The sequence below is a fragment of the Mastigoproctus giganteus genome, chromosome 11 (assembly GCF_048544385.1).
Source record: "Mastigoproctus giganteus isolate SK-2022 chromosome 11, ASM4854438v1, whole genome shotgun sequence".
NCBI classification, from domain to species: domain Eukaryota; kingdom Metazoa; phylum Arthropoda; class Arachnida; order Uropygi; family Thelyphonidae; genus Mastigoproctus; species Mastigoproctus giganteus.
In genome coordinates this window covers 34,782,528-34,805,242 of record NC_143585.1, presented here as the reverse complement: position 1 = coordinate 34,805,242, position 22,715 = coordinate 34,782,528, and the positions used below count along the sequence as shown (strand labels likewise).

General features: G+C 37.1%; 1 protein-coding gene across 1 annotated transcript in view; it reads left to right on the top strand.

Annotated features, from left to right (window-relative positions):
• Positions 1-7,093: 7,093 nt before the first annotated feature.
• The window catches only part of LOC150077891 (putative E3 ubiquitin-protein ligase HECTD2), a 67,357-nt gene continuing 51,735 nt past the window's right edge, over positions 7,094-22,715 (top strand). Inside the window, exon 1 of the mRNA XM_090385510.1 lies at positions 7,094-7,432. Coding sequence (XP_090241636.1) covers positions 7,238-7,432 — 195 coding nt within the window. The 5' untranslated portion in view covers positions 7,094-7,237. The remainder of the gene's footprint in view (positions 7,433-22,715) is intronic.

The following is a 22,715-nucleotide window of genomic DNA, read 5'->3' as shown; positions in this document are numbered from 1 at the left end:
CCTTAGTTGATTAGTTGTGCTTAATACCCACATTCACTCCAGCAACATGAGAGTGAATTCCGTCGCTGTGCTGGTTTCCTATTTTCTAGATATCAGTCCAATTTAACATTTGTGGGATGATGAACGATCTTTATCTTTAGCTTACAGATCCACAGTCCAATTGAACATTTGTGGGATGATGAACGATCTTTCTCTTTAGCTTACAGATCCACAGTCCAATAAACTGCTCAATTTGTAACAATTGTGGAAAGTAATTGTGTCGATATGAACAACATCCCTGTGGCTCGCTTCTGACAACTGGTTGAGTTCATGCCACGACGAATCCATGCTGTTTTAAGGGCTAAAGGGGATACCTTATACACGGAGTGGCCATTAATGTGGACACTCTGTGTATAGGGCACATAATACTGCTAAAAATAAATAAACATTTAATTAAGCAAAGTTTGTTAGACAATTTTATATTTACTTTACCGATACTCAAATCTCAACGTAAGCGTAAACATTCTGACCACTTAAGTTTTTACTGAACGTGAAAGAAATTGCACTGAACACTTCTGTGATACTTTCTTAAAGTTACTCATAAGTTTTTCACTTTCTCTGGCAACCTTTTCTTTGGTCCAGCCTCAAGAGGAAAAAACCAATCGGTATCAAATTAGGAATCCTTGCTGGCAAGTGCGTAAGCCCAAGTTAGGGTAATTAATGATAAGTCAGTTTCTCAGAGGATTTCCGAAGAATTTCTTGCGCATTTAGGCAAAGTATGACTTCGAGAAATATAAATGTTGTTGCGCATTGAGACATCTTTCTAAATTCGACATATTTTGTAAAATGTGTGGGGACCACACGGTTAACTGTTTCATGTGGATTACATAGTCCCTAGTGGTAGCTGTTAACGAAGTTTCCAACGTGAAAAATTTGATTTTATGTGACCAAGTAATATTCTTTATGAAGTCCCAGCGGTTATCCAACTATCCATACACGATTTCGTGAAGCTCTGATATCCAGAAAGTTATGGTGTTTCGATCATAATCAGCCACAAAACAAAAACAAAACACGTTGTGGAGGACATAAAATGGTATAAAATTCCCTAGTAAGCATAATTTGAATATTCTATGTGCTTTGGATTTCCAAAGCACATAGAATATTGGTCGGTTAATATAAATACACAGAGTTAAGAATATTAATTTTTCAAGATAACAAGTGAGAATCATTGATTTACTGATACAATTTGTCTTTTGTGCCTTTCAAATTTTACGAGCATAGCCTTCCGTCCAATCGACAATATGTTCTTGAACTCGAAGCCATTAATTTTGCCAATCAAGCATTACATCTAACTCAACAGTATAACTCTGAAATTTCGAATAGAAAGATCTTGTAAAGCTAACTTCCCCGCACTCCTTCTGTGATTTACATGAATCTGCTTTATTTGTAGACAACAGCAAAGGGTCATATCATATTTTACTTTGTTTCTTGGTAATTTACAAAGCAATTAGCAAAGAAAATGTCGTCCTAACTGATATAAGAAAATCGGCAATGAAATTAACTTGTCTGAATCAACCAATAAACGCATGGATAACTGAAATCTCCGGTTGAGTTATCCTGGATTAACCTCTTTAACACTCTTAACCATTCACTTTCTTCAGTGAAAATGGAGTGAATCTTCTCTGTCGCTTGTATGTTGTATATAGAATGGACTGTACATCAAACGGAGCAGTATTAAAACATTGGCCACCTTCGCCACAAGTTTTCATGGTACTGAACTACTTAATTAGAGATCAGAAGGCTCGACTACCATTTGGCCTTTAATTAAGCGCAAAAGCAGCCACTAAGGCTACGCGGCATTATATCGTGTCTGTAATTGCTTGCATTCAATCGGTTTGCTGTTTGTTGGACTAAAATCCTGAGTTTCTTGGGGGATAAAAACCACGCAACTCTCACCTGAGATTGCCTAACTCGGCCAAGTTGTGAAAAAAAAAATTCTTCTTTTCATTGAGGGGATTCGAATTCAGTCCTTTTCTACTCGATGTTGGGGTATCATGATTATGTCCATTCTGCTACTAGCAAGAGCTAAAATATCGGAATCACCAAGAATCACCTTAAAGGAATTATGGAGAGAATATTTAGGACAAATGAGGTGAAAGATTGTTGAAGAAACTGATAACTGACACTCTAGTAGAAGAGGTGGAAAACTGTATAAAGCGAAATAGGAATCATTTAGATTAGAACTGAGACTGTATATTTGTGAAATGAAGTTTTCTGAAGGTTGAGATATTTTCGCAGATTTGTGATTTGTTTTTTCCCAGTAGTTTTCCTCTTAATGATGCATCGATAGAAAAAAAAAAGAACCGTTATATTATGGTCACCCAAGAACAAAAATAAATTGCATGTGTCCTGTGGTCGATTTGTCGTTTTTCTGGAAGGAAAAACAGACAAATCTGTTCTCCCCCCCCCACCAGAAACTCTGTTTTTCTGGAACAAAAAACAGTTTCTGGGTGGGGACCTTGCTGTTCACGCCTGAGATCGACTAACACATAAAAGTTCCTCTCGTTATTGATTGGATTCGAACCAGGAATTTTTCCATCCAGTGTGGAAAGGACGGTGATTATAATACTGTACTATTCATACATGCGCGGGATGCATTGTTGAAGACAAATTCGGTGGGGAGATGGCTGAGGAAATTGTTATATATGGAGCATAACCAACTACTTGACATTCTGGATTCTGGAGTTTTCTACTTCATATATACGGACTCGGACTCCAACCATTCATAGCTGACAGACTAGAAGCAACAGAACTATAAACTCCCTGATCCCTTTGCAGGGAGAAGAATTATCGCATAATCTCCCGCCCAGATTGATTAACTCGGCCACTATTTTCAAAGACCTCATTAAAGGTTTCTACCCTCCAGACGAAACTAAACACAGAATAGACTCTCCAGCGCACGCAAAGAGTAAATTAGCTATTTTATATGAATACGAATCACTGTTGGTCTGATTTCCCTGATTCCGAAGCCTTGCTCTCCATTCTCGGCAAGGTCATGGGGTCATTCGTGTCATACGTGTGAAATAAATTCACATTGGCCCTTTTCACAATCTTACAGAAATAATTTCGATTTCTCCCCAGGTGAGCGACCCACTTTCTTGTAACGTTAATGTCAATTCTTCTTGAAGTCCTCTTATTGCATGCCAATGTCCCCTGTCCCTGAGAGACCCACTGGAACAGAGAGAGTGCGCAGTGTAAAGAAAAGCAATCTGGACCTGTCATTTTCGCATGCTGTTCTCAACAAGGTGTTCCCAAAAGTAATTATTGTTTGTAACAGTTTCCATAAATTCTGCATGATATTTTTACACATACCAAGAAGAAACGTTTTCAAATCATGAATGGCATAAGTTCAAATTACGAGTAATTTGTTCCCTCAGAAGATATATTCTAAGAAATAAAAAGAATTTTCCTTCTATGCACCCTAGGAATGTAAACAGTATTTATGTGAAGTTGGAGTCATTTTTTCTTTTCTATAATTGAAATGAAATCTGTGGATATTCGACAAACAATAGCTGTTTCTATAGAGCATGGTTTTTTTAACTGTATAGTGCACTTTCATCAGCAAAACTGTGGAGAGGATTTTGAGTCAATAGGAAATGATTAATATACATCAGAAAAAGAATAAGCGAAAGTACAAAAACCGACCATCTACCATTAAACAGTCAATGCTGAGGAGTTGCATACCCACTTGCAGAAATCTGAAGGCAGACTATAGCAGTAGTTTGTTTGGGGGGAGGGGGTTATGTCAAAAGATGATTGAATGAATGCCTTAGAAATGTCAAGTTCCACCACTTGAGTTCTCAATACTATTCCATAGAAGTTTTCCACAGATTAGCAACATACGCCTAGATATTACCAGCGGATCGAGGCTGACAGAACTTTTCCTCGTACTTTTAAAAAAGCAACTGTTTTTTTTAAAGGTAAGTGCAATAGGATATGTTATTTGGGATTTGCAGTCCTCATAGAAATTGGCCAGATATTATCAAGTTTCCATGCGGCTAGAAAACACCAAGTACTTTAAATAGGGAGAATTCGGCATGGTATGTGATGAGATTAATAAGTTCGTAAGGAATTAGAGGGAAAAGTTCGATGAAAATATTCTGTTTGATTTTGATAAAGGTGCAACAGAACCATCAGGTTGTAACAAAATTTGAAGTACAGATGAAGAGACAGAGAAGCTGCAGCAGCCAATGGCTCTGGCAGATGTGTAGGGATGTTGTATTTGAGCGATGCAGTGCGAAAATGTAAAAGACAAAGATTTAATTGAGTTTGAATTGTGGCATGGTAATAGACACTAGATGAGTATATCTGAAGCTGCAACCCTGCTGTGGTCGGATACAGCTGGTTGATGTGAGAGGACAACGTAGGCTGACACGACCTGTGCAGGGTAACAGAAAGTCAGTCAAATAATAACCCAGTAAAAATGGTAATTAAAGAGGCATTTTAGAACGCACAATTCGTCGTAACAGTACATGGATTGGGTATCACTGCCGATGACCGAACTGGGCTCAACTCGTGTCAGGAAAAAAACAACAACCAGATACGGTTACAGAAAGCTCAGCAACACCAACACTAGGCAGTAGAGGATCCGAAAATCATTTCCTGGTCTGACAAATCCCCATTCTTGCTGTTTCATGCTGATGAGATGAGCCGAATATGGTGAAAACAGAATGAGTAAATGGATCCATTCTGGCAGGTGTCAACAATGCAAAATTGTGGCAGGGGTAATAACTTATATGTGAAATTTTTTTGCAACCAGGAGCAGTCCTTCATGGCCGCAGTGTATCCATCTGCGAATGGGTTCTTCCAGTAGGGCTCTCGCTGGTAGCGCACAGTATATATATAAGCACCATCTTATACTGGTGGAAGAAGTGATCGAAGCCTGTCAATGACGGGAGGACGTTTTGTGATATTTTCCACAATGTGGCTCAGTTAGTTGGTGTCATGCAAGGGTAACATGATTTTATCTTTTTTTTTTTAATGGAAATCCCAAACACGAGAGGTATTAGAACCTATAGTACTTAGTGCCGTGCATGGGTTGGAGGTGAGAAGATGAAAGAAGATATTTGTTGTCTTACATAGCAGAAACTCGGTTTTTCCGTCCAGCAAACAACAAATCAACCACAGAACATACGCAATTTTGGATGTAATATATACGGTGTAAGTCGGTGCTGCGGCGTCTGCAACAGAGTAACAACTTCCAACAGGATAATGGGTAATGTCACAAGGTCCTAATTACACAGAAATGGTTCCAGGAACACCAGAACGAATTAAGCTTACTGAAGTGGCCGCACTATTCATCAAATTTCAGTCTAATTCAGTATCTGTGTGATGAGGCTAACAAGCTCTTCGGAGTAGAGTCCCGCAACCATCCAACTTGAACTAACTTTGGAAATCAGTTCATTCAACATGGATCAGTGTCCCTGTGGTACGCTTTCGTCACCTTGTTGAGTGAATGTCACGACGAATCCTGGTTATTCCGAGAGTTAAAGGTTAGGAGCGCCTAATAAAGTACCCCCTCATCGTATAATATATAATTATAATTTTTTTGATGAAAACGTGCAGTAGGAGATAAAGTTTAAATTATGGTGTAATTACAACATTTGAACAATATGTATTTTAGTACTCTATTTCTCGAATTCACTCCAGGTATGCAATTACTACAAAGATCAATGCGTTTGTCTAGCATATTTCCATTAAGGATAAAAATAAAATAAGACAAAGGACAGATTAGCTTCTTTGTCTTATTAGGGCAAAATTTTTCATCAGTTTTGCATTAGATATGTAGAGTGACAGGATGAACAAGATGAATGATAGAAATAAGTAAATACTCAGTAATAGAAGGTGTAAACGCCTTCACCTGCCCTCGTGGATAGCACATTTGGTAGAATCGCCATTCTCCCCACCACCGGGTGTAAAAGACTTGAGTTCGAGTCACATGAATGACGTGAGAAATTTTTATGGACCTTTTTCACAACGTGGCTGAGTTAGTCGGTCTCAGGCGAAGGTGGGATGGCTTTTTCTCCTGGAAACTCGGGTTTTTTGTCCAGAAAATCGACCACAGAACACACGAAATTTACAGACAGTGTACATGAAGCAATATGGCCTTAGTCGTTGATGCTCGTAAAAAAAACTAATTGAGCTGATTTCTCCATTGCATTCTGAATAACCTTTTCTTTAAAGTGTCCTTACACTTCATCTCATTAACACAAAATCCAGCACGTACAATATCAAATCAAAACAATTCTATACAGCTTCTATCCTGTTTCATACAAGAACATATCTTTTACTCGGAGTTATGTTCAGCGCTATGGCTGTGAGTATTTAATTTGGCAGATTGTCATACCCTTCTTGAAATTTTTGGTCTCGTTACTTATATTTTAAACATGAGTTGATGGAACTCTGTGATCTTTTCGCCGGAAGTTAAGAACATAAAAAAATTGACTGTAGCTGTTTCTGAAAAACAAATTTCACGCTATTAATGAATTTACATGACTTCGTTTTGGATAAGTAATCTCCTGAGATGGGACCCAAATATCGCGTGGAATTATAAGAGTACCACGCCTTTTCGAGGCGAAAATTACTTTTTAAAGGTCAGTCACTTACTGAGAAGTAAAAGGAAAAAGTCTCAAGTGAAGATACTACAACCAAGTAATGGAGCAAACTCAGGAAGTCCGGGCGAATGATTGGTTAGAGCCTTCCTATTCGGATGATAATCAAACGATTTCCATGCAGTGCTATTACAAAGAATCGATGAAGTGGGAAGAACTTTTAGCAGCAGAACAAACCGAGAGGGGGATATTTAAACATACCCAAGAGTTGGCATTTCCTCCCCTCCTTTCTGCGCACAATAGGACTGCAGGAAATATTCGAGTCAATACTGAAAGGTCTCTGGACATTTGCCACAGAGCCTTTCATGTGAAAAGTCTCCGAGGTATGTTCTCTGCACGTGTACCCCGTTGCTAAGAGACGTAATGTTATGGCAAGGTCGGTGTTGCTTTGCGGAGTTGCTGAGAATCAATAGTCGACGGAACTGGCTACCAGTGCGGTACAATTCGAGACATGGTGGGACAGAGCGAAGACGAAAGTGAAAACCGAGCCCTGATGGGTCAGTAAACCATCCTTAGTTGCAGGGATACCATTAGGGGTGGTAGTGAGTGTTTCAAGGGGTTTCGGTCGTTAGCCAGACACTGACAAGATGGATGTGGCCGAAGAGAGAAACGTGTCTTCAGCCTCGTCGACGCTGACCTGTCCATCTTGTCGCATCACCATCATTCCGTCCAGGACTCGGACCATGTGCCCGTTTTGTGGAAGTTTCTACAACCATGCCGCCAATAATGACGTCTCCTTGAGGAGAAATACCACCGAAGAACCGGTTCGCCTTCCTCAGATTGTAAGTAGCCTGTTCCGCCATCTTGTTTCTTTAAACACCTGTTGACATTGAATGAAAGAGTGTGAAAAGCATCCCAGAAAAGGGACGAACTGTTTGCTGATTTTATGAATAATAAATATTGAATCAATTTTGGTAAAAATGTCCCGATGGTCTCTAGATATTAACCGTTCCCCACTTTCATTAAAACCCGTCAACCTGTGAATTTTATTCACAGTTCCTTTAAAAATATTTTCAGCTGTGGATGAAAATAAGGCACACAGACACAGAAGCATAATATATTTAACTAAATATTAAGGATATTACAATTAAAATACTTCACGTGTCTTTTTATTAAGTCCAACAAATAGTATTTATATGAATACGAAAACTGTAATTTGATTTTTTAAATTTGTTTTTAAATTTATTTAAAACTTTTCAACATTACAAGAATATGCAAATATTGAGCAACGTTAATGGGAGACTTGTGACTGATGGGCATGAAATAGGTATTCAGTTTTGGACTTGACACAGAGATCTATATTTTACTGTTCTGGATATCTTTTTTTGCTAAGTATATATACCCAATATTACGAAAGCAGACATCAGAACAATTTTAAAAAATACGATGGCAAGGTAGGTGGAGTCCTCTTTGAAAACCAGATGGGGTTTTCAGACCTGAATATGATATAACAAAGGTCTTTTAAGCATCATCTGGCATAGAGGGCTATTGACGTCCTTCTCCCTATAAATCAATGACAAGACATCACGTGTCTTCCTAGTCGTCTATTTATTCTGTTGTAATAGGGTTTTAGGAGTATCGGCAACTAACTCCATGATACTCTGTATATATAATGTCTGTAAATTGAGTGTGTTGTGTGGTCGATTTTCTCTTTGCTGGACAAAAAAAAGCCACCATCGGCTGAGATTGACTGATACAGCCACGTTGTGAAAAAGACCCATAAAAATGCCTCACATCATCGACAGGACTCGAACTCAGGTCTTTTACACCCGTGTGGGGAGGACGGCGATTCTACCAACTGCTACCCACGAGGGCATTTGCGTTTTATGGAAAATTTCATGTCAGATTGAATCGTAATACCTGAGTCTTTTCCTCCTGGAAAAAAATTACTCTTAGCTTCTCGTCCCCTAGCTTATACGTGACTCCAGGATTTCCTTCTCCAAAATTCCGCCATTTTTCGGACCACTGACCATTTATGAACCTTTTATATCCTGGAACAATGAACATGTGAACTCTTCTGGCCTCTTTCGCCTTCAGAACAAACAGAAAGAGTACTTCCCACCTTCAGGCCTGTGGGGTTAGAAGGCTGATTTGAGGTACATTTACAAAGTTTTACAAAATTCTATTAATAATCTAATTATATTAAATAATTAATTAAATTAAAGTTATAAAAATTAGCGATGGGGGTTACAATTGTTTGGATTTAACTTTGGATACTTGGGTTACAGATGGATTCTTTATGGGCTGTTTGATAACATTTGACACTCTTACGCGTATTAATCCCAATATTTACAATATACAATTTACAATACTTACAATATAATTGCGATTACTAATTACTTACTTAATTAATATGGTTAACTAGAAATCCCTAGAGTTTATTCTCCTAAAAATAGGTTGGAAGGGCTTACCTGTTTACGTGATTCCAGTAGTTAATACTAGTTAATATCATCATAATAATATAATATATGCCCCATAATAAGTTCCCATTGGGTACACCAAAAATAAACCCCCTAATCTATAGAAATATCTCGCTCAGTCCACTCCAAGAACTCATGTAAACAAATAAGCCCTTCCAACCTAATTTAAGGCAGTAACTCTGGAGATATTCTCTAAATATATTAATTAATTAAGTAATTAGTAATTGTACATTTTATATTGCAAATATTGGAATTAACACTCATAATAGTGTTAAAGATTATCAAATTGCCAATAAAGAATTCATCTAACCCAAGTATCCGAAGTTAAAACCAAACTGTAATCACATCGCGAACTCCTATAACTTTAATTTAATTATTTGACATAATTAGATCATTAATAGAATTTTGTAAAACTTTGTAGATTTTGTAACTCAAACCAATAAATTATTTAAATTGTTTAATACGTGCTTTAAATGTAAAGGAGATAAGATGCACATTCTCTGATTTGATAATAATTTGATTTCGTCTCTCAGAAAAAAGTTTCCTCTTCATAAGCTCCTCTTTGTCATAAACAAAACTATGAACATGATTTCCAGTCAGTGGGAGAAAGTGGTTAATATACAAAAGGAGAAGAGTGGGAGGAAGAACTAAACCTTATAGTACACCAGCATTACTGGAGAAGTTAGACACAGAGAACTGTCTACCATCGTGACCTGCCAGTGAGCGGTAAGTGAGAACCCTGGATATCCAATTGTAAAAATCAGTCTGCATGCCAAACACGATCAAAAGTCTTGTAAACATTTAGAGTAACTGAGAGTTGCACCAAACTTTTCATCGAATTTGTCCAAAGATGAGTAACATAAGCAAATATATCACCAGTGGATCGACACTGACAGAATCCATATTGGCGATCATGGATCAGATGGAAAGATTCAAGATAGAGTAAGAGTTAACAGTTGATGGGTGTCTCGATTATTCTGGAAAGAGTAGTGATAATTTCAATCGGAGAAGAATTGGAAGGGAAAGAATTGGTCGCCCTTGTTTGAGAATTGGCTCGATGTGAGTAAATTTCCATGCAGAAGGAAAAAACACTAATCTAATGGAATAAGAAAGTATAAAAGCGGTACAAAACAGGAGCAGAGGTTTTGTAAACAGGTGGAGAAATGCCATCAGGTCTTGAAGCTTTCTTGATATCAAAATGGTTCAGAATTATTCTTACATCCATTTGTCGTATGCCCAATTCTAATTTTTTTTCCAATTCGAAATCATAGCAATTCTATCTGACAAAAGGTTTCTGATGACTTAGAAAAATTAATTTCAGTTATCTTTGAAAGAATATTTAATTTTTTATTGGAAAAATATGCTAAGTTAATAAAGAATATTTTAGCATTTTTAACTGATATTTTACTCCTTTTAAAGCATAGATGCATCATGCGTGTGTCTTTTTATTGCAAATAAATCCACTTCCTAAAGTTGCTTATGATTTATGAACAAGATTAATGATGGATTGATAATTAATGAGGGAGAAATCAAAGATTTTCGAACTTTCGCTATTTGCACGTGCAGCGTTAGACTGTCTTAACACATTACAATGAACATCCGAAGCAACTTTCAAATTGTCGTGTTTATCAACAACATGGACACATCATTTTTCATCCAATTGTATGCAATCGGAGAAAAAAACTGTTGTTCATTCTTAACGAAATAATATTTTAAAAAGTTTCCATTCGTTATTCGTATGGGTCATTTCTTTGAAATTTCTTCTGAAACATCATCTCTGTGGAACAGCAACCGTATCCGGACCCAAAACCAGTTGTAAATCTGTAATTGCTAGGTAGCAAACATAGGTACCTAATAATTACAACACGTTCCCTGGCTTGTTTCCAGAAAAATAGTATTTCCCGATATACTACTCAGTAAACGAATGTAAAATGCGTTGCCATGGCTTCAGCTAGGATAACAATAGTCCATACAAAGTATAAAACAACAGGAAATGCCTGCTGCCATCGTAACACCAAGTCCACAATATAATAACATAGGTGGATTCAAGTTATAAGGAAGAAAAGAAACGCACCTCAGGTCAGTTGGTGTTTTTCTGGCAGGAAAGATTGGAACTTCAGCACCAAAGGAAGGATAATGAAACATTGTTCCCAGCAGAAGACCATAAGGGCAGAGAACAACCGAATTGGTTTAATCCAAACTTACTACAACTTGAGGAGCATCACAGGCGACTGATTGAAGTGTTTCGAACTGTTCTGTGGCAAATTATGTGGGAAGTGTACAGTTCAGATTCGTGGAGCCCTCCATGAATCCATGAATATCTAACGTGCCAATGGTGCTGTATCCCGAATACTGGGATCCCAGTCATTTTTTTTTCTTGTATTCAAATCCCGGGATTGATACAAAAATACCGGTTTTTCGGCAGTAATTTAAAAAATAATTATCCATGATTTATTCATATGAAGGTTATAAAATCGACAACAATAAATCATTAATACTGCTGAATTTGGAAATGAGGGATTGTTATACGCAGTACAAATGCAACAAGTATAGTGTGTGTGTGTGTGTGTGTGTGTGTGTGTGTGTGTGTGTGTGTGTGTGTGTGTGTGAAGCACTCAAGGAATAACGAAAACATCATTACGGAAATATTTCCATTAGTGGCAGTAGGCCTGGTAGGGCAATTAAGGAATATGGTGAACAATGGTATGGCAGGTGGAAGGGTTAAAATTAAAAGCTTCTGAACAATAGCTGAATCCCTTTATTACACCTCTACTTGAGGATGCGACACTTAGTGCATTTTGGGAAAGGGTATCGGTATGGAGCAGTTCAAAGGAATTGTGAACAGGTGATCTTGAGGTAAAAGATGAAAGCGTTTCGTTGTGTGGGAAAAATATTCTGTTTTTCCAACTAAAGGAAGAAGAGTGAGTTTAAAAAATAACACCGTGATTGGGTCAGGTTTAAATTACATAGAGGGAGATACTTAAATGCGTGCAAACCCCTCTGGGGTTTGCACATAAGCTTGCGAATAAAAAAGTAGTACAAGGGGCGATTGTAATTTTTGCAATAAATTCAATAAATAAATAAATGAGAAATAAATAAATAAGGTGCTCGGATCAAAAGAGGGGTTTGTGGTTGTTGTTTGGAGGGGTTGCAGACTTCCAGTGGTAGTTTTGGGTCCAGTTCTGGAAGTGTCCAGCTATATAGTGAAGGATTCCTCCGGGCATGTTCCTGTGCTAGAAGTTAATCCAGAAGTTGAATAACAAGCCAGTCAGATAGTGCCCTGGCTTCTACTACTGCTCTGGTAATTTACTTCAGTATTAACAGAGAACTGTTCTCGAAATAAGACAGTACTGGAAGAGCTATACAGCAGAAATGCAGAGTTCTGCTAAGAAGAGAGAGAGACAGAGACATAACCTACTCCGTGGAAGGAACCCACACAAAGGAATCCCACCGTGAAAGAGAAGGAAGGTAAGTCCTCTGAACTGTGTTGTTTGGGAAATGGTACTTAGATAAAGTAGGAGATTATTTTAGAGCAAGGTTGAAGTCTGGTGCACTATGGCCATAGTTGCCGATGCGCCCAATAAATCCCAAAACAAACAGTGTTGAAGATGAAGAAACACGAGAAATAAGGAACGTTTAGTATTGAGATGGATGAAGTTATAAAGAAAATTGATGCTGCTAAATTAAGAGGTTATATGGAATTGTTAGCATTAAGTTAGCGGCTTATAGATTGCTGTTGTGAAGAAATTGATATTGGTGATTAAGAGAAATATGAGGAAGTGATTAAGATTGAATTAGTTTAGTGGTTGAAGATGTAGAGAGGGTTGAGATTGTTAATTGAGAGAAATGTTATGAAAATGATAGCATGTATTAACAGATTAAATGTGAACAATTAATAGATTAGATGTAAATGAACACCAGTTAGGTATTCTAAGTAGATTTGTATGATAAATTACTTTTGTTTTATATTTGTGTCATTGCTCTTGAGAAACTGACAGCTCACATATACTCATGTGTGTGGGGGAACATCCCCCAGCTCCTGGAAATTCAAATTTTTTTAACGCAGTCAGGTAGCTTGTGGGGCTTAGTGTTTGAGGGGAGCTGCTGTGCGAAAATCATAATAATGGCCACTGATGGCGATAATAAGGTAGAGGGAAATAAAAATTAATAAATAAATAAATGATTCCCCCCCATAACTTTTTTTTTTTTTGGAATACCGGTATCCCGGTTTTATAAATTAAAAATACCGAAATACCGGTATTAAGATTTTGACCGGCATTGTGAGCCCTAGTAAATAGATAGCAGGGTTGCTGGAAGGCTGGCTGGAACCGCTTAGTTTAATAAACAAACAACAACAACAAAAAAAAACCCTTTACAACTGCCATTAATGAAATAAAAAGTTCCTCGAATCATTGACGGGATTCAAACCAGGGCTTTTTCCAGCCATTATGAAGAGGATGGTGTTTATAATCATTGCACTACTCGCGAGGACTTCCCAGTGGCGTCATACTTTAAGCAGGGGACCGTTCTGCTGTGCTTTTCTGAATTTATTCAATTTTCGCTCGTATGCCAGGTGGAAGTTGACATCTCGTCAGAATTACTGGTTGCAGTTTGCAACTATTCCTTCAACATGTTATAGTAGTGTTTAATTTTATAAACCATCATTTGATCACACCACGTTTTATTTTCATCTTTAGTTTCTAGGACAATTTTTCACGGTTTCTGTGACCTCGAATTTGACCTTTGACTTTCTCTAAAGAATTTATGCGTTTGTATATGCGAGTGAGGAAAATCTCTCGAAATAAGCTCATGGTGCACAATAATTACTATCAAATTCCATTTGCAAATCCCTGCAGGTTAGGAAACATGTTTAGCAATTTCTAATTTTTCCTACCTGGTGTGATAATGTCAGGGAGCAGTTTCTGCATTACACGTAAATGTAGTTTAGCTGACTACGCCGGCTACCAAATATAAACAAACATAACTCCTCAAATCCTTGGCGGTTATGAGCACCGCAGAGCTCTAGGGAAAGCAAACCAGTAGCTGTTTAAAAAAGGGAACATTACTATGGTACTCACGTATCTCATTACCCACTTTTTACTTGACTCCTCCCGTGTGTGGCGACGTGAATCCGTATTTTTCCATCGTCCCGTAGATCGTAACAGTGTTATTAGTAATATGGCGCTACGGATGGCAGATCGCATAGAGAAGACAAAGAAAGTACGACCAGGACGATGGGACGCCTTACAACATAAATATCATCGAAATTTCACGGTCATCGCACAGAAAGGTGACACAATGGTTATGGTAGATTGGACTAGGTAGCTGTATTAGTTCAAAAAACATGCACACGATTGACCACAGTGACTGTACATTGTCCTCACTCATGATTCCTAATGGCTTCACTACTTTCCATTGGTTTTGAAAGGCATAGGTTGAAATACCGTCGATGGCCAGAGAGAGATTTCTTCAAAGTCTATTCATTTGGGATTGCAGATTAGTACTAGTGTTAGTATTAGTATTAACAGTGGCAAATGATGCAAAAAAGACGCTACTCCCCCCTCATCTGTCCAACCCCTCTAAAAATTTGTCTATCTTCACAATAACAGATGGAAGTTAGAACAATCAAACACCAGAGTGTTTGGTTGCTCCAAAATTCAAACACTCTAACTGAAAGCAAATATGCACACATCTATTCTGCTACCATTCTTCCTCAGTTTAAATTTATATGCTCATATGTGTGTCGTCCAAGTAAAAGTTACGATACCATCAGCATTTAAATAACTCAACCCATTAAAGTACTTAAACACTTCAATCACATCTCCTTACAGGTGCCTAGTTTCCAGACGCTGCAGTTTGCAGAACTGACGTCGTTCTTGGTACCAGTATCCTTTTGTTCCTTTCACCAATCTCGTTGCTCTTTTCTGTATCCGTTTCAAGATCTGCAGTACATTCTTCCTTGAAAAAGTTTCCAGACCTGTGTGCAGTACTGAGATGCGGCCTAACCATTGTCTTAGACAAAGAGATGCTCACCTCCTTCTCTGTTCTACTAAATACCTAAATACCTGTATATCATAGATAAAATCCCATGATTGTAGTAGCAGTATGTCTGCATCGCACAGAGAGCTTTTCTTTCTCCACTACCTTGAGTGTAGTGTAGAGCTTCTCTTGGATTACTGCCACCCATATGCAGTACCTTGAATTTATCAATGTAAAACTTCAATTGCAGCTTCTCAGTCCGTCTGCCTAATTTTTTGATACCTTGTGTAGTAGCAGCCTTGATTCCTTTCATTAACCACCCTGTAAAACTTTAAATTATCAGAAACCTTCGAAAATAAGTTTCATATGACTTATCAATAACGTTATTAAATATTGAAAATAATAAAAGGTCCAACACTGAACTTTGAGTAACTCCGCTAATAACATTAGTACAAAAGCAGTGACAATTAATAACCACCTTCCACCTTCTACCACAACCATTCCTTTATCCACGGCAGTAATTTGCTCCTAATGCCGCATTATTCCAATTTGTGCAGCAATCGCACATGGGGAACATATCAAAAACTTTACTGAAACCTAACCATATGATGTCAAAATTATTATTTTTTGCATCCACTTCCTTTGTTGCTGCATCATTGAAAGTAATCAGATTAATCAATTAAAGACCATTGTAGTCGACTTTGCGAAAGCTAAATCCCTTCCCCTTACTCTTGATGGTAGTTACATCTTTAAGTAAATCTCACATAAATATGTCATAATTACTGTCACCTCGTAGTTCCTTTATCTGGATATTCTTGGTGGACACACCTTCTATTTAAATGTATCCCATCCTTATAAAAACAGTCTTTCTTGTTAACAAGCATAGACTTTGCTGGGAAAAATTGTACCTCATGAGCCTTGCACAATCTCTTCAGGGCCAAAATGGTTGACGAGGCTCTAATCATGTATCCCTTCCTATATTGTTTGGGCAAAGTTCCAGATACTTTCATATTTAATCCCAACTTGCAGCTTTTTATGACGTTGCCCTATATTTGTTAAATAAATCTAGATATAGTTTTAATATTATCAGTACCAACAAATCGCCTTTTGTGTCCTTAAAAATGGTGACTGTTCTACAACGACATTAAAAATTGCCATTGACAGACAAACTCAGGTCGAATTCCATCTGCCCTTTTTGAATAATATATTTTCAGTTTCCATGAGAATAGAGTTACTAATAACAGCTACTTCCTGTGGGACCAGCGCTTTGAGCTGCTAAGGATTTCGCTGTATTGTCTGATGCATGAGTGTAGGCTCAAGTGTTGAGTTGAGCAGCATAGTGTTTGATGAGTCCATCATTTTAATTCCTTCTAGGACAGCAACCCTGTTCTTCAAGCTCTCATATTCACCTATCAGAATGCTGAATTTGCTCTTGGTGTCCTCACACTGTTTCAATCGAAAACACACAAAGGCGTGTCTTTTGGCTGTATCATGTCTGCTATGGATGTTAGGAAGCATTTAGAAAGTAGAGAACATTACCCTCATTCACCCTGAAGGAGAAAGGCCCCGTAAACCAAAGAATTCCTACTACTTTGAGCCTTTTACTCTCCTGCCCTGGTTTCATTCATGATTTTAGTCCAAATTTAAATTTGGCCCTACACAAATATTAGACCCTACACAAATTAGACTGGGTCATGGTATTCTGAAGGGTCTAATTAGAAATCTTAGCAAACCTGATCGTTGTATTACTTAGACCAAAGTCAGTAGTGTGAATAGCTAATTACACTGCATCAAGGAAGTCGAATGAAAAAATACAGCAGTCAGACCATTAAGGACTTATGTAATTTAATATATTGTAGCCCAATAGCACGAAGTCTCATAATAGTAGTTTTTAATAAAGGTCATGAAATCGAGATTAGCAACGTACAAAATAGATGCCTTACGACAAGAGACAAACCATTTTTAAAAATGTTTTCAAAGACCATATTGAGTCACGTATATTATGTCCTATAAACAACGTGCTTTCCGCGGTCCACCTAACCGCCCGCTGGATAAAAAATCCGATTTTTCGGAGGTAAAACACGTTACCCTCGCCTGAGACCCACTATCTCAGCTACGTAGTGAAAAGGGCCATTAAAAAAATTCCTCGCTTCATTGACGGGATTCGAATTCAGGTCTATTCCACCCGTTGTGGGGAGGACGGTATTTATATACCAACTGTGCTACCCACAAGTGCAATGGATTAATTATCTGTTTTATATGGTCAACAAGAACTGGCTTCAAATAATTTGCATCTGTTATACCCACAGTTGTGAGTTTTGAGATTTTTACAGCAAGTACACGAAAGACTTATCTCCTTGTTGGAAAATCCTTAATTGAAAATATAAAGATTAGAAGACCTACAGTGCTTGTCACTTATTCTTTATCAGCACTGTTATCAACTATATATATACTAGGCTGCGAAATAATATCCCGACACATGTAGGTCTCACACATAAGTTACTGCCACTTACTTCAATAGCGTGTCGGTACCTTTAAGGTTTGTCCTCATGGGAAGCACAATTGATAGAATTGCCATTCTCCCCACACCGGGTGTAAAAGACCTGAGTTCGAGTTCCGTCGATGACGAGAGGAATTTTTATGGGCCTTTTTCACAACATGGCTGAGTTAATCGGTCTCAGGCGAGGGTAACGGTTTTTCTCCAGGAAACTCGAATTTTTTTATCCAGCAAAGAGAAAATCAACCTCAGAACACACGTAATTCACAGACAGTACATATAGAGGAATACGGCCCTAGTCGCTGATGCTCCTAAAACCCTAATACAGGGGTCGGCAACCTTTTTTTGAGTGAAGAGCCATTTTTGATTTAATTAAAAAAAAAAGAGAATCCGAAGAGCCGCACCTCAGTCCAAGCTGGGATGAGTGGGGGGGGGGGGTTAAGAAATGGAATAATTTTAGTTGTGTGTATTAAATTAATATTAGATAATTTAAAATTTATTAAATTATTTAACGTTAAAATAAATATAATTTATTTTAATATTAAATAATTAAGAATATGTAATAATTTAATAATTTAATAATTAAGAATATTTAATAATTAAATATATTTAATAATTAAGAATATTTAATAATTAAATATATTTAATAATTTAATAATTAAAAATATTTTATTTGAAATGAAAAAAAAATTGTCCATCAGAGGCGCAACAAATTTTAGTTGCGGTACTGTTTAGAACTATGCGAAGCGATTAAAATTGGTTTTTATATTAAACTAAAATGTTATACCGAAGCTAAAATTACCAAAAAAAGTACCTGATTCCTCTTGTTAACTTAAAATGATTAGTGAGTAATTGGAGAAAGTTAAAACACGCCATTTATGAATTTTGTTGTAAGATGTCGACTGAACAGCGCGTGTTGTCTTCTGTAATAATAAACCTGCAACTTATGACGTCATTCACTTACAACAGATCATTGCTATTAAAACTGCCGCAGTGCAGCGCTGAATGTTGACAAATCACGTCTGTTTTTAAAAATAAATAAATAATAAAATAGCTAAAATTACATCAATCATCGGTGCTAGTAAATCTCAAAACTTATATTTTGTAAAGGTAATGCGAACTATTGGAAATTCGGTACATTAATCTCACTGACCAATATTGTTTAGTACAATCCTAAAAAAACATTGTCCGCATAAATCGTTGAATTTCTTCTTTAAAGAAAAAATAAATAAAATGGAGTTGATTTATAGCCCATAGATTTTTATATTTATACCAAAAAATGAGGTGTGCGTTATGTTTATTTTTTCGTACTGTGATCTTGCCATGATTTGCTATAAAATACCTGCTTTCATCCTATGAAAGGTTGTCCTTTGACAAATAGATTTGATTATCTAAATTTAATTACGTGCTGTATGGATTTAAATTTAGGGATTGGTGCTAAAATGCTTCTAATTAACAATAGGGCACTGTATGCGCGGGGAGTGATGCGCGACAACAGAGACAAAATGTCGTTCATATATCGAAACTTTCTTACAGCGGGGATGCTATCATGGGTAGCACAGTTGGCTGAGTTAGTTGGTCTTAGGCGTGGGTAGCGTGGTTTTTCCATCCGGAAACTCTGATTTTTTGTTTAGATAACAGAAAAATCGACCACAGAACACACGCAATTTACAGACGTATAACGGCCAATATGAACTAAGTTGCTGATACGCCTAAAACCCCGCAACAACTACAGCGAGGTTAACCCTTGACCAACAGAAAATGATATTGTGGGGAGAGGGGGGGGCGTGTATTTTTTAGTATATTATTATTTTTTTTTTTTTACAATTCTGCAATTCTCTTATTAACTTAACTAAAAATTTGCAATTTGCTGAACACCCTATTGACGTCTTTAACACCCCCCACATACGCAAATCTGACTACAATTTTCAGAAAATTCCAATTTCTAGGGTGTGTAAAAGCGGTTGTTAGCAGAACATTAAAGCCACACATTTATTTACAAAAATTTACAAACCTCTTAATGAGCATAAAACAAAATTTACATAAATACAGCATTTATATCTTACACTATCTTTTCAGATTATGTCATCAGAGCTGATCGCTGTATGACAATTGATGATGTGGCCAGAGACTAGATACGCTATATAATTACCAAGAAATGTTTATTTTTAGTTGTTTCCTATATGTATTTTGTGTACTGAATCCAGTGGTGTCTTGATTTTACTTTAGTGCCAGTATTTTGGATGCAATTCAACGTTTTATGTTTTTGCGACATTTACATCTATTTATATATGAGAGCCATTAGTTTTCGTATAATAAGATTTTTTTGTCAGTTAGCTATCAAAGAAAGGTGCAAGTTATCTCCAGACTCGTTCTGCTATTTTTGTGCATATTAGGAGTTCAAAGTAGATGACGCATAAGATCTTTAGTGGCAACAGTTTTCCGTACACATGAGGCCCCATTTTGGATTATGAATCCTATGGTTGATCAACAGTACATATCAAAGTTCAAAAAAGTCTGCGGATCGAAAAGTCGTAGTATAACCCCATATGCCATCATCCTCTATTGCCAAATCTCAATTCATTTTTCAGAGAAGAGTATTCTGAATTTGATAATGAATTGGATGTACAGGATAATTGGGACTATTCCTGAGAAGCCTGTTCAAGTAAAGCTCCACATTTCCCTAATAAGTAAAAGCTGGACGACCTAATGAGGGACTCGGTTCTAACCAATCCAATTAAAATCTTCTGATATCTCCTTTAAAAGGCGGAATCTACCGGATTTCATCTGCTCCAGGACTTCCACAAACAAAACAAAGACATGCCACTTAAGCACGTTTTTACATTGTTTCAGAATTCCTTCGTTAATGTTTTGATTTTATTGGTCTTCACGAAGAAATTACCAATTTCTTCATAAAGACTGTTGGGCAATCTGTTCAGAGACTGTTGAGCATAACCGATATCCAGGGATTCAGTATCAGTTATGGATATCTGACATATCAGCACACTATTGTAGTCACCCAGAAATTGCACAGAGAAGTGATCGAGTATCCTCCATACAGATCAGAATTGTGTATTGTGTCTCTCAATTGCGTTTGTTCTCTGGTCGATTTGCCTGCTTTATTGATAGTAAGGTCCCTCCCTGAACTCGTGGGGAGACCTTACTATCTATGTCTGAGGCCGACTAAGTCTGCCACGGAGTGAAAAAAGCCCATAAAAGTCCCTCGCGTCATCGACGGGATGGGAACCCGGGCCTTTTCCACTCTGTGTGGGAGGACGGTGATGATACCACTATGCTACTCGCTCAGACACAGGTATTGGTATAGTCCATTTCTTGTGGCGGAACAGTACTATTGTTGATTTGTTGTAGGGTTTTATGCGTATCAGGGATGAAGACCATATTGAGCAGTATATAATATGTTTGTAAATTGCATGTGTTCTGTGGGCCTGTTTGCTGAACGAAAAATCGTAGTTTCTGGAGAAAATACCATGCAACCACCTCACCTCAGACTGACTAATTCAGCCATATTTTGTGAAAAAATGTCCATAAAAGTACCTAGTGTCATTGACGGGATTCAAAACTAATCCTTTACAACCTGGTGTGGCGAGGACGGTACTAGAAGGCAATAGAGCTAATAAAAAAATGTCTGGTGATCGGACATTGCCAAGCTTTTGATGCTATTTCTCACACTGAGCCCATTTCATAGTCAACTCCCTCTAGGTTGAATAACCTGTTTCTAAATTTTCTTATAAGGTTTTGGATGAATCACCTGGTTGTGACCTTCTCACAAGTACCTTGGATTAGGCCCATATATAGAAATAAAAACTATTTCACTTTCTTTTAAGTTCTATTACGAATGCGATATCAAATACTGACACCGCATTGTGGTATTAGTATTAGATTATTCTTCGGTATTTAGTTAAATAACTTAAGACTTGTAAATAGTCTAAAATGATACTTTTTTATTGCTGTTTATACAAATTTTTTTTGCGCTTCTATGCATGTTTACTTATTATTTATTATTATTTTTTCTCTGTGCGCGCTTGTTGGAAAATAAGTTCTATTTAGTATTGATACTTTCAGTTTGTTTTAAGAAACTAAAAGTTTACTTGAAAAGTTTATTTTTCAATTTATGCGCAATTAATGGTTACTATTCTAATTCAAGTTCAGTGGAGAGTTCAAATTCAAGTTCAGAACAAACGCTAAAAAAATAATATATTTATCGACAAAATGGAGTTTTACAAGGCCAAATCAGAAGTTTAATTGATACTCTGTGTAAAAATGGTTTATAGTAAACGTATCACGCTAAAAATAAGTCTACTTTGTCCATTAACTGCTATCTTTGGAATGGAGAACGAACGAACGACGCTGACATCAAATGTCAAGTTCTGAAATCCTTGATTTTATGTAACCCATTATCAATTCAAAGAACATTTAAAAAAGGAAAGAAAAAAAAACCCGCCCATGTAGTCATTACATACGATGCATTTTAACTACCAGGTTGGACATTACATATGACGAATTTGATCTATTGTAAATAGAAAATATTGATGGACTTTACAGTTTGTTTCTCAAGTTGGCTATGAGCCAACTCAAGCCATTAAGCGAAAGTGTATTCTGTCTGGAAATTGCGTGATTTCTAAATGCCAGTTTGTTTTTTTCCTGTATGAGAAAACTGCAACTAGCATATGGCTAATAGTAATACTAATGCGACCCTTGAAATCTCTGGAAAAAATACCGACCATCTGCCTGCTACCTGTAGTTTTCGATGGGATGTGAACCATGGCTCCTTTCAAATGAAGGGAAGAGTAATTGGTGATGTAATCATAGATTTGAGTAATATGAGTAATCACAGTTTTCTGTGGGCAACAACTGCAAAACAATTTAAACATGTTGGTGTTTGAAGAATTGACAAAAACTTCAGTTGGTGGTAATACGGACATCACGCTTTGGAAGTCATGTAAGGGCCATTTTTATCACCACCGACCATCTTCTCTTGACTTTGTGGTCAGTGGAGCTGTAATAGTGATTTTGTTTGGAAACATATCGAATCAAGCTAACTCTCGCATCTTCTTTGGTCTTCCACTTCTGTATAATGTTCCTTAACGGCCCCTCTATCATACAGTGTATATAACGAAATGTTTGATTGCCCTTCAAGCACCTCACTCA